General features: G+C 41.0%; 1 protein-coding gene across 2 annotated transcripts; it reads left to right on the forward strand.

Moving 5' to 3' along the window:
• The first annotated feature begins 795 nt into the window (after window positions 1-795).
• On the forward strand, window positions 796-12,198 carry LOC137180055 (uncharacterized). Of its 2 annotated transcripts, none has more exons than XM_067585238.1 (4): window positions 796-885; window positions 1,448-1,510; window positions 2,109-3,529; window positions 9,085-12,198. In XM_067585238.1, the coding sequence occupies exons 3-4, from the start codon at window positions 2,640-2,642 to the stop codon at window positions 10,079-10,081; spliced, it is 1,887 nt and encodes a 628-aa protein (XP_067441339.1). In that variant the 5' UTR covers window positions 796-885; window positions 1,448-1,510; window positions 2,109-2,639; the 3' UTR covers window positions 10,082-12,198. The 2 variants fall into 2 exon arrangements, with proteins under 2 accessions (XP_067441339.1, XP_067441340.1); XM_067585239.1 differs by lacking the exon at window positions 796-885 and having other exon boundaries at window positions 897-1,510; window positions 2,109-2,188; window positions 2,632-3,529.
• The last annotated feature ends 218 nt before the right edge of the window (window positions 12,199-12,416 follow it).

A 12,416-nucleotide genomic window follows, 5' to 3' on the forward strand; every position in this document is an offset into this window, starting at 1 on the left:
CCCAAATTATGCAAAAGGTTGTTTTCCCAAACTAAGTGTTGCAGTATATAACCAACAGGAGACTGAATTGAATTTGATAGTACTTTACTGTATAAGAATGAAGTGTAAAATTAATGAAAGACAAAGGATTGGCTTATCATTTTAATATACAAATATGAAGTGAGATCATTACATTTTCTCTGTAACTCTGTGTTTGCCTTTCGACAGACATGTTCTTTTGTTATTGTTGAGAGGCCCACTGGCCTTCTCTATCTTGTTTCATCCCTAAGAAGGTAAATCTCTGTGTCTTGCAGTAAACAAGTCACGTTGAGGGGTTGAAGGCCACATATGGCTTGAGGCTCTACCTTGATTTGTGTCTTTAGGTGATGTGGCTCCTAGTTTACATACATGTGCATGTAAATGTATCTTGTGGCTGTTTGCCATTGGCTGTAATAACTAACAACAACTATAATAGAATAGGGTTTGCTTTTTGCTCACTGAGACGAACTGATGCAAATCATTGTGTGTTCTGTCTCCTTATTGTACAATAATAATTGTGTAACCTTCAACTCAGCAGTGCTTTGTGTATTATTTCATATGTGTGTTTAGTGTTTTCAGACACTTTCCACAACATTAATTATTGAATATTTCCCCCAAAATCACCAAAATTATGCAAAATCCTCCCCATCCCGCAAATTAAGTGTTGTAGTACAACCAACAGGAGAACATTGACGTGTGACGTTATTGAATATTTTTGTAGTATCTCTTTGCGGTGTTGCACTTTTTAGACGGTCCCTGCGCACTCTCAGTGTCTCACAACCAGCTGTACATAGAGAACAATGTTATTAGTCCAGCTCAGAGGACGGCTCTCATGGGTTAAAATTAGTTTGTAGCTCGTTGTCTACGGTAGGAAGTCGTCGTTTGTGTTTTAACAACGTTTAACAACGAGTTATTGATCCGGGAAGTTCATATCTGTGAATATATTTCCAACTTTACCGAACTTCATTATTCAGGTTGTAAAGGAAACATTAAGTAGGATAAAAAGGGGGGAACCTCACAGAGTGCAATGACAACCACTTTTTGATTGATTATAGTATTTAAGAAATGACATAGGTGCTGTGCGGTTGAGTGCGCGGCGGGGTATGCGTGTATGTGTGTGTGTGTGCGTGTGTGTGCGTGCGCGCGCGTGCGTGCGTGTGTGTGTGTGTGTGCAGCAGCTGCTCTCTCCCTGACTTCATGTTCAGTCCTGCAGTGGCGGATGGGCTCGTTCGGTGCTCCAGCCGACAGGAGCGCAGACATCTGAGGAGCCCGTTAGTGTCAAAGAGAAGCTGACACAAAGAGCTCTCCCAACAAAAAAATCCCTCTGTAGCTTGGGTCTCAAAGCACGGATTATAAAGCGTATAAACCGGCTGTAGCGATCCAGGAGCAACTTTGTCACTCTGTTTTTTTTTTTTTTTTTTTGGTGCAGATCTTGGTCAGCACCTTGCTGCCTTCAGCTTTTCAGCTCAGCATCACAGAGGATTCGCACACGGTCAGTAAACAGTAATTGAAATTTAGCGGGATTTTCTTTTCTCTGAGGGTTATCTCATTATTTTTTTTCTTTTACAAACAATCTGTGCCTTTTATTCACTTAGGAGTAAAACATGTCTTTTGCAGGATGTGGTTAGTGTGTAAAATTTTAAGTTTCTATATTCCAACATTTGATTTATGCCCCTTTTTAAAAATGGCAATGATTTTAATGATAGTGGGACTGTTGCAGCTGACTCTCTTGGTTCATAAATGAAAAAATATACCTGTAAAATGAGAATTATATGATCAGAGTGACATTTTGTCATCTGTTACTTGACAAATGATTAATTAATATTACTGCAAACATGTTTCTTTACCACACCTACAGCTATATCTTTATGAATAAAATAATTTTCTGAGCAGAAACCTTGAAACAAATGTTTCTATGACTTCACTGGGAGGAGCTGTGATCCAAACACACCATGAGGAGATGTTAAAAGCTTTTCAGTGTTTTTCTGTCCTTGAATGTGTTATTTGCTGTTGTTTCCTTTGCTACACTGCTGTTAATACAGCTGCAGGTGGAAACAGCCTCTCATATCTCCCAACATTTCTCTAAACAGATCTGATTGTGATGGACTGAAGGTGTGAGGAGGAAAAGCGCAGCAGACGGGGGTCCGCATCAGATTTACCTTCCTTGAAGGTGAGAAAGTCTATTAACAGCTGGTGTTGGATTATCAGGTTCTGACAGCCACTTCCTGGAGGAACGAGTGCATATATGTTACATAAGGACTGCTAAACAACATCATGGCTCCAGCTGACTCATAGGATGTGCCATAAGATGGGTAACCATGATTTACATTTGTCTACAGAGGTTTTTACCCACAATGAACAGGAGGACCTACAGACCACAAGACTGCATACAGTTTTGATTTTGGGACGTGGAACCTGATGTGATGTCTTTGGTGGGGATTGTTAAGGATTTGCTGCTGCATTGGATTCTGATTTTCGTGTTTTGCTTTTTCTTCGCCGCGTCTATGAATGGATTTTAATGAGGACCAAAGGAAGCTTTTGCAGTAAGCCTTATATCCGAGAGATTTTCATATTTCTCTCCTGTCCCCCCTGCTGTGATTCTGTTCCCGCCAGGAAGCAGCATGGATCTATCCCAGGACCAGCCGTCAGACTGGAGCTCAGTCCAGCCCAGCTTCTCTCCACTGCTGCAGTACGACAGCTCTCAAGAAAGACTCAACCGTACATACAGCTTCCACAGCTCTCTAATGCTGCCCTCCACCTTCAGCTCCCCCACTGACTCCCTCCGTCAACCTCTGCCCTCACTGCTGCCGTTCTCCCTTGTCCCATACCCCTCCCTCATCCCCTCCCCTTTATTCTCCACCACCTCCTCATCCTTTCCACAAGCATCCACTTTTGTCAACCAACCCTCCTCCTCCTTTCCTTTGTCCCTGCCCACCTTTTCATCTAATGACTTGTCAGATCTGGAGAGCATGCTGCTCTGGACCCTCCATGAGCCGAGCACCATCGCTCTAACCATCATGTACTGTGTGTCCTTCATTTTGGGATTCATTGGGAATTTAATGTCCCTGCGTGTCCTCACTAACAGGCGCAGCCGGAGGCTAGCAGGTGTCAGTGCCACACGTAGTCTCCTACTGAACCTGGCAGTGTGTGACCTGGCTGTGGTGTGTGTGTGCATGCCCATCACCCTGGGAAGCCAGATTTACACCGCCTGGGTGTATGGTGACCTCTTGTGTCGAGCTGTCCCCTTCACGCAGGCTGTTTCAGTCTCAGCCAGTGTGTTAACACTAACAGTGATCAGTGTGAACCGTTACTACAGTGTTCGATCACCACTGAAAGCTCGCTCTATGTTTACCCGCCGTCGCATCTTGGCGACTGTTGCGGTGGTGTGGACTGTGTCCTCGATCATGTGCGCTCCTATTGCAGTGATGAACCGACGGCGGGAGATCAGCTTTGGGTCTTTTGCCATCTTGGTCTGTCAGGAGGAGTGGCCTCAGCCTCGCCTTAAACAAGGGTATGTATACTAACAGATCACAGAATATACCAGGTTGTATGACCTAGTCTTTGCTACGGGATTCAGACTCAGCTCAAGAAAGTTTGTCGGCACTGGAAATATGTGTAGACCCTCTTCCCTCTAACTACCTTTGAGATCTTTTTTCCACTTATAAGCTGAGATGTTGTCTGAGGGTCCTGACACACTGACAGCCTTGAGTGCTGGTGAGTCGTGGTCAAGTATCATGAACAGGAGCGGATTTAAACTGAGTTATGGGGCCTCCTTCGCATTTTATTTTCACCCTTTCTCTGATTGAGAATGTTGGTATTGGCGGTGGTAGACAAAGTACTTAAATCTTTATACTATTAAAACCATACTAACAATACTTTGATAAAGGTAAAAGCCCTGCATTCAAAAATGTACCTATGTAAAAGTGCAGAAGTATTATTAGCACAATGGTCTTACATTTACTTAACGTCTGGTCAAGGTGAAGCTTGTTTTAGCTGCTATATATACTGCTGGATAGTTTAATCTATCATAATGCATCATATTTTCTCTGTTGATTGTATATTTTGTGTGTAAAATATTGGTCTGTAAAGTAACCAATAACAAGCTGTCAGATAAATGTAATAGAATGACAAATACAGTGTTTCCCCCTGAAAATATTAGGCTAAAGTACATGTACCTCATAAATGTAAGCATAATACTCGAGTAAATGTATTTGGTTACTTTTCACCATATGGTATTAAGGAGGTTGATAAGTTACATTACTGCAGTCATTTACTAGGTTTTTCTTCTGCGTCTCTGACATGAACTAGTCAACGTACCAGCCAGTGAAAAAAACTAAATTTATTTACTCTAGTGAGGTAGGCTACTTGTACTTTAGGTTACTTGAATATTATACTCCTTATGCTACTTAATATTAATACTCTACTACATTTACAGATTAAGATTTTTGATACAAAATATATGAAGTGATAAAATATGACACATCACTATAGATTAAATTACCCAGCAGTAGCTATATCAATTAAAATTATGTTAAAATTAACATTCAAATGTTGCTTATAAGGCAATATGCCTGTAATAACAATACAAGTAACATGTAACATAGTAAAACTTTATATAACACAAGCAAAACTTGAAATGCAGGACTTTGGGGGAGCCCAAATTTGTGACCACACAAACTGAATGCACAGCAAACACATCAACTGCGCATGACCGGCTCTCTGAGTAGCAGGAGTGAAGAGAACAGGAATGCCTGTCTCATCTACTGTATGTATGTACTGTATTCCTATTCTCATTAAGCCGTTGCTTTTCGTTTTTCCAACTTTTTCTTGTTTTTCAGGAACATACAGGAACTCCTCAGACTGAAAACAGTCCTGTGTAAAACAATACAAGGGGCTGTGTTGGTGTGGGCGTGTTGTTGAAATATGTGTGAAATATGATCCAGTAAGTCAGGTTGGACTAACAGATTATTGCAGTTAAAGGCTGATTAGAGAAACACTGCACAGCGGTTTGTAATACTCACATACTGGATTTTACAACTCTGGAAAGTTATCACGCTGCAACCCTGTTTACTAGCGGGCACATGTAGAACACGTCTGTGTCCACTGACCTAACGGTAAAGTCCACCCCTGATTGTGAACACCTATTGTCCAAAGTTTTTCTGGGGTGTCCACCTCTGTTGACACTAATCAGCTCTTAATGACCAATTTAGCATGTCGAATTGGAGGAGGAAGTCAATGAGAGAAAGCTCTCTGATTAGCTGTTCAGTCTTGAGAGTCTTATGATTTCCATTTAATACACTAACTATGTTTACATGTACTCTAATATTCCACTATTATTCCGAATACAATATTTACGAATTTGGTATGGGTGTATGTAAACAGCATATTCTGTTTGGATATCCAAAATTAGGCCTTATTCTGAATTTAGAATTTTCCGATTAAGACATGTGGGATATGACGATATTATTTGGGTTTTAGGAGCATTCTTTGGACATGTATACAGCGCATTCAGAACATGTGTTTCAATTGGAGTTTTTAACCACAGTTTGCAACACACGGCCCCTTGCCTGTTTACGGTCAGCTCTGTGTGTTGTAAACAAACCAACTAGCCAACAATTTGCAAGGCCGGGATAGAGATGCATGACGGTCTGGTTGTGTAATGCACCCCTGCTCAGGCAAAATGACATATGCTGGAGCAGGAAGGCAGACAGAGGAGAGGAATGAGAGGAGAGTGGAGAGCTGTTCAGGGCAGGCCTTTATACAGAGTACATCTTCTCCACGACGGGGACGGAGGGAATTGATTATTATCCTGACATGCAGCCATGGACTGACTGTGATAACTTGGTGTGATGCACCAAAAACACTCAGCAGTGTAGTAAACATCATGAGACAACTAAGTACTGTGCCTGTAACTATCCATTTATAATATCAGTCATATTCAATTCACTTATAAATATCAGGCAGCAGCTCACTAATGTTTTTCACCTCACTGGTTTACTTCACTGCCTGCAGAGATCTTGTGATCCCCGTTCCCACTGGAGCAGAGGGAAACCCTGAAAACCCCCTGCATGTAAACAGGAATATTAGTGGAACATTCATTTTTATTAGCCATTGTTATGACCTGGCTCAAATGGCCGCAGGGAAACACACCATGTCAATGTTTAACAAAAGATAAGCTTATTAAAACAAATTAACCAAATTAGACCAAATTAAAAATATTCACAATATGGAAATCATTAGAGTCAGCGGTGTGTGTGAGTGGAGGATGTGTGTGTGTGTGTGTGTGTGTTGCAGGGTGCAAAACAAAATATAAAGACAAACTAAAACAGCATAACTGAACCAAAACAGGGAGAGAGTGGCAGTGAGTCAGAGAGAGACCTGGGAACACCCTCAGGAGTCCCAGTTGTACTAACGATCACCTGCAAAAGTAGAGCAGGCAGCTGAATCACACAGTAACACAAAGATGACAGCAAGGGTCATTACACCATGTAAATAGCTTAGTAGTAATTAGGGATGTGCAGAGATCCCAGTATTAGTATTTGTATCTGTGTTTGTTGAGGCAGTAAAATTATTTGTATTTGTATTCGAATAAAAATGGAAAGAGGCTTAAAAATCCTGTTTTTGTTTTTATGACACTTTTAATTAAGTGTTACAATAAGTGTTCATGAATAAACTACCTTACAAAGGAGTTCCCCACATGGGGTCTTGAACTGGAGTCTCCCAGATCATAGACGACTGCGCTGACTACTGAGCTAAAACTTTACTCTTCGCCTCATGCAGACAGACTTCTTCCTATTTATACACCCATAACACAGAGACAGCACACCGTGTAATGTGTAGGGAGGAACTTCGAAGGCGATTGTTGCTTTGCACTTTTCATTTATTGCCTATTTGTACAACCTAACTTTGTGGAAAGGAGAAGGGGAACAACAGGTTATGGAGAGTCCCTTGGGAGCACTTTGCTTGTGTCAATAGCTCAGCTTTATCTTTGGGGAACACCCCTAACAAATAACTTTTTAAATATTTGTATGAAACAAATATTCTTATAAAACTCACTATTTGTGCTTTGCCAAATAATGTATTTGTATTTGGGCACACCCCTAGTAGTAATATTGTCTTTTTTTGAATAGGGGCAAAAACCGTGATATTTTGTGCATGTAAACATCAAACAGTGACAAATAGTCACTGTCTCTTTTATTGTTTTACCCCACAAGACTAGAAATACTGCCTCACGGTTGTATGCCTCTGCCAACCAGTCAAGTTGAAGTTTACATTCATGTCTGTATTTGTTGTGAAGACTTTGAGGGATTTCAATAAAAGGTATTAAGTGTATTTTCCTTGTATGTGTTCACATGTTTGGCCAATAAAGCAGATTCTGATAGAACACAAAGTTGTAGCCATGACAGTAGACAAAGCTTCAGATATGGATGTTGCTGCAAAGAAGCTAATCCTAAAATGTGGATGCTTAGCAAACATCTTCAACCTGGCAGCACAGAAGATCTGTACAATCACCACAGTTTCAACAACCCAAGATTAGTGTCACCAATTCAGTATCCAACCAAATGTGAAATATGGTCACAGTCTCCCCTTCTGTTCCTGAGTTATGGCATTGAATAATGGCCAGAAAAGTGTTTTTACAGGACATTATGATGTCACAGTGAAGTTGACCTTTGAGATATAAAATGTCAAAACTTCATCATTTTATCCTATCAGACAGGTGGCGAATGAATTCTTGAGTTATGGCCAAAAACGAGTTTTGTAAGGTCACACTGACCTCACAAATTCTAACCAGTTCATCCTTGAGTCTAAGTGAACGTTTTGTTCCAGATGTAATGAAATTCCCTCCAGACAGTCCTGAGATATCACGTTCACGAGAATGAGACAGACATGAGGTCACAGTGACCTTGACTTTTGACCACCAAAATCTAATAGGTTCATCCTCCACCCCAAGTGGAAGTTTGTGCCAAATTTAAAGAAATTCCCTCAAGGTTTCCCTGAGATGTCGTGTAATGAGAATGGGACGGATGGATGCATGACCTGAAAGCATAATGCCTCTGGCAATGACTGTCACCAGTGTGGAGGCATAAAAACAGGCTGACAATGCCAGGGCATAGCAAAATTAAACTCTTGAAAGTGCTAGTTTCAAGTTTTTGTCAGACATATTTGCAATTCATTTTCTGAGCATATAAGAAGACTTTTTTTTTAAAGATTTTTGGATTACAAAAACACAAAAGTGGCTAGTTATTACCTCTTATGTTGGTGCAGAACTGACATGTTGGTTTGATGTTTGCTGCTTGTGGTCTGTGTTTTTGAGATGCGTTTGAGAGCAAAAGGACAGGAGGTGAAATGAGGTGACAGTAAAATATGTGATCAGTTCATTCGAGGTTCTCAGACTGACAACTTCAACACTATTTTGTACTTAAAACTCAAGTTCAGAGAGAAGCATTTGTTCATTTTCTATCACACTGTTTTTCTCTTCTGTGTTTTTCTCAATCATGAGCTGCCAAGTGTCTCAAAATGACCTCTGTTGTGTACAGTCTGTACTTTTCTCTATTTAGCTTTCATGGCATTATGTCCTCATTGTCAATGATTCATTTTCCAATTGTGTGCTGAAAAGTGTTAGAAATAGTGTTGATTATCTGCAGACACCCTCAAACCTAATTGTCCTGGGAGTGTTAAGAAAGTGCTTCTTGTTATAGTATTGTCATATTGATCCTTGCATCTTGATGATGAATAAGACTAAATTAAATGGTCTTTAGTCCATTGTGTTCCTGATAACTCAGACTGTGATCTATTCATTTTGGCAATTTCAAATGGAGTATGTTTTTGTTGTTGTAATGAAAATATCCTTGATTCACTGGGCATTTCTAATAAGCAGAGGATGGAGAATGTCCCCAGCCACAAAAAAGTGGTTGGGGACGTTCTTTGTGTTTGATCACACATACAGATGGATATAATACAGATTTTGTAATTGAAGACATTACAGATTTCAGCTTTTAGTAATAAATATAGTTTAAAGTAAAAAAAATCTATCAGATTTTTAATTATTTCTCTTTTGTTCCACAGATACAATGTGCTGCTGTTTGTGATGCTCTACTGTCTGCCAGTGACCTTTAACCTCACCATAGGCTTCCTTACTGGCAGGCGGCTTTGGGGCGGGAAGAAATCCACCTTCTCTGATCTCGATCCTCGTAGCCAAGCTCTGCACGCCTCACGCCTCAAGACCCGTCAGAAGATCGCCAAGATGGTGGTGTGTCTGGTGCTGCTGTTTGCAGTGTCCTGGCTGCCGCTCTACTTGGCTGACCTGTGGATCGACTGCGAACAAAGGCCACCATCTTGGCTCCTGCAGACACGGCCATTTGCCCAGTGGCTGGGCCTGACAAACTCTAGCCTTAACCCCATCTGCTACTGTTTCATAGGCGATCTGTACCGCTCAGCCAAAGTGATACGGACACGATACTACCAGAAAGTCGCCGCTCTCTTCGGCTCCTCCTCGTTCTCCAGCTCAGCTGTAGTGGCGTCTCCTGACACAGTGATTATGGACTCCAAAATGACTGCTGCTGAGCGCAACCATATTGCTGCTGCTGCTGTGGCAGCGTCCACATCCATGGTGACAGTCCCCAGGCTGTTGAGCTTGGAAAGAGGCCAGAGACTGGGGAAGAAGGTCGGAGACAGTTCAGACAGCCGACCAGGATCTGACCACAGCATCTCAGACTGGTGTCGGTCCAGTCCCAGTGTGTGTGACAGCTCCTTGTTCTCCTGCCAGCTCAACACATTCCAACATGCCATACAGAGAGCAGACTTCATGCCCACAAGAAGACACTCTGTGATTGAGAACGCTGGATCATTACCTGTGAGAATCGAATCTATGGAAATAGACATGCTACCTTTGAGGAGGCATTCAGGGGACAAAATATATGGTCTGTCAGCTGACAAGAGAGACATCATTACCATGGGCAGAGATGCTTTCTGTTACACCGGGCAGCACAGAAGCAAAACATCACAAACCTACTCTCCAGTAGGAGGCAGGGAGGATGAAACAACCCATATGACCTGGCTGTGAAAACTGCAGATTATCTGATGTATCAGCAGGGAGAATTTTTTTCTTTTTTTGTCCTGCAGGCGGCAAAAACACACACAGCTCCTGATTCACAGTTTGCAGTTGACAGTGTAGGTTAATCCCTTGCAAAAGCCATTGTTTGTCTTGAAGATAAATGGGCTCGGTCTACACTCTTTCTTCCTGCGTGTAGTATTCTCTCTGTATCATCAAAAAGCACATGGGATCCAGGCTTGATGTTTGTACAGATGAGTTCAGGTCTTTGAAGGCAGGCGGAGGGGGCAGCGATGGAGTGAACTCTGCAAGGGAAGAGTTGGAGTGTTATTTAGCCCCGGGCGAGAAAGCCAGTTATCAGTATGAAGGATGGATTGCAGCAGCGCACCATTACATGCATATCATAAGCGATTCAGCTGCTAGTCACAGTGTCTAAAATCCTCACAAGACAATAACACAGCAGGATGTAATTGTGTAATGAGGTTTTTATTTAGATTTGTTTTCCTCTCTGATCGCTTTGCTAATGGTTTAGATTGTGTTTGCTCACAGAAAAGGTCAAGCTCTGTGTTACACACAGATGTAAAGAGTCGCTGACAGGTTTTTACACGATAATGTCACCATCAATGTCGGCAGTCTGTGACAGCAGCTCCAGACAGTAGCAGCAGTTCTGTATGTGTGCAGTCATACACGTTATTTGCAGGGAATGTGAGATATACTGTATATGAGTATATTGACTGGTTATGATTTGCACATATTATTGGTGTTATATTGCCATTAGGTGTGAAATAACATTTCAGGTTAGTCTGATTTATAAAAGCTAGACCAAATGGTCTGAAAAGCCCAAGACAAGCATGGTAATTTAAAGGGTCTATTCACTCAGAAAACATATTGTCGCTTTTACCTCTTTTAGTATGTCACCATTTATATAGTTATGGTATTATCAGATTTTTCTGCTACCACCCGAATAGCATGGACATGAATTTTGTTAAGAACACTCCAAGCATTTAATAATTACATTTAGAAAATTCGACAGCAATGTGTCTTTCCGGTATCAGTGGCCTGATAATTAGACTGGATTGTCATTTAATTTTAACCTCATTATGCAGCCTAATATGTTCATGTTTTCTGTTTAGGAGGTGCATATTTGTACTGTCAACACAATTTTCAGTCAACACAGAAGCTTGGGTGGTAGTTGCCAAGAGCAATTAATATTTGTCATGTGAAGAAATATGCCGTATTGAGATTTGTGTCCACTAGAGGTATGTCCTCATTTTTCTGGTCAGTTTTCCTACAAAACTCTGATTAGTTCGGTTAACACTAGACCCATTTGAATTGCTGAACAAATATGACATTTTCTGATGAAATTCAGTTAACCTACTTTGTATTGGGGTGGCTGCAGGAATCTAAAACACAGAAACTTCTAACCTGGACAACTTAAACCAAAACTTTTTGCATGTCTGAAAACATGAAAGGTAAGAGAGAAAATGTTTGTGATTTGGATGAACGGACCCTTTAAAAAAAAAGTGTTTATCGCTAAAATCACATTGATTCTGCTGTGAATAGCTTCAGAAAAATCCAAGCGTGTATCGGTTTTAGTATTTGATAACAGAAGAGTTTTGGCCCAACCAGACACACTGCCTGTTTAACCAGCATATGCCTTGTTGAGTGAAGGACTGGAACAGAGTGCCGAAATAGCTTTAAAGGTTAAAGAACTAAAATGCACACACATACACTCACACATACACAGATTCATTCACACAGAAAACAAAATCTAATCTGCCCTCAGGCTGCTTCCAGTTGTGTGCAAGACAGAGGTGATGAGTAGCATGAACTGCTGTGACACTGAGCTGCTAATCACACTCTTGTGCTTGCAGCAAAAATAAAGTGGCGCAACACTCAAGGCATCAAAAAAGCTGAAACTTGAAACTGTCCTATTTATGTCATTGGATAAGGTTGCTTTGTATCTTTCAAAAGCTCAATGCCATTATGCTGTGACTGTGTCTTTCATCTCTCCTTCTCTCTGCACTTTCATCTACCCTTCTCTTGCTTTCTCAGTTTTGCACTGTGTTAATGGAGGGCGTGTGTATTGAATAATGTGCATTTGGTGTTTCATTAAAAAAAAAGCAAAACTGTTTGTCTGTGGTCACCTGTAACTGCGACTGAAATTTTCCAAGTTTTGGAAGTAATTTTGATATTTTTTATTTTAAAAAGCACCTGCAACATGGCTGTTCTTCACCAATAGAGTTAGCTTGAGAATGTTACAAATTATCTGTAGCTAATAGGGATGTAATAAATGGTACGAGGCCTGAAGTAGACACTTAAAAGGTTTCTGCACAATTCTCGGATC

The sequence above is a fragment of the Thunnus thynnus genome, chromosome 3 (assembly GCF_963924715.1).
Source record: "Thunnus thynnus chromosome 3, fThuThy2.1, whole genome shotgun sequence".
Classification (NCBI taxonomy): Eukaryota; Metazoa; Chordata; class Actinopteri; order Scombriformes; family Scombridae; genus Thunnus; species Thunnus thynnus.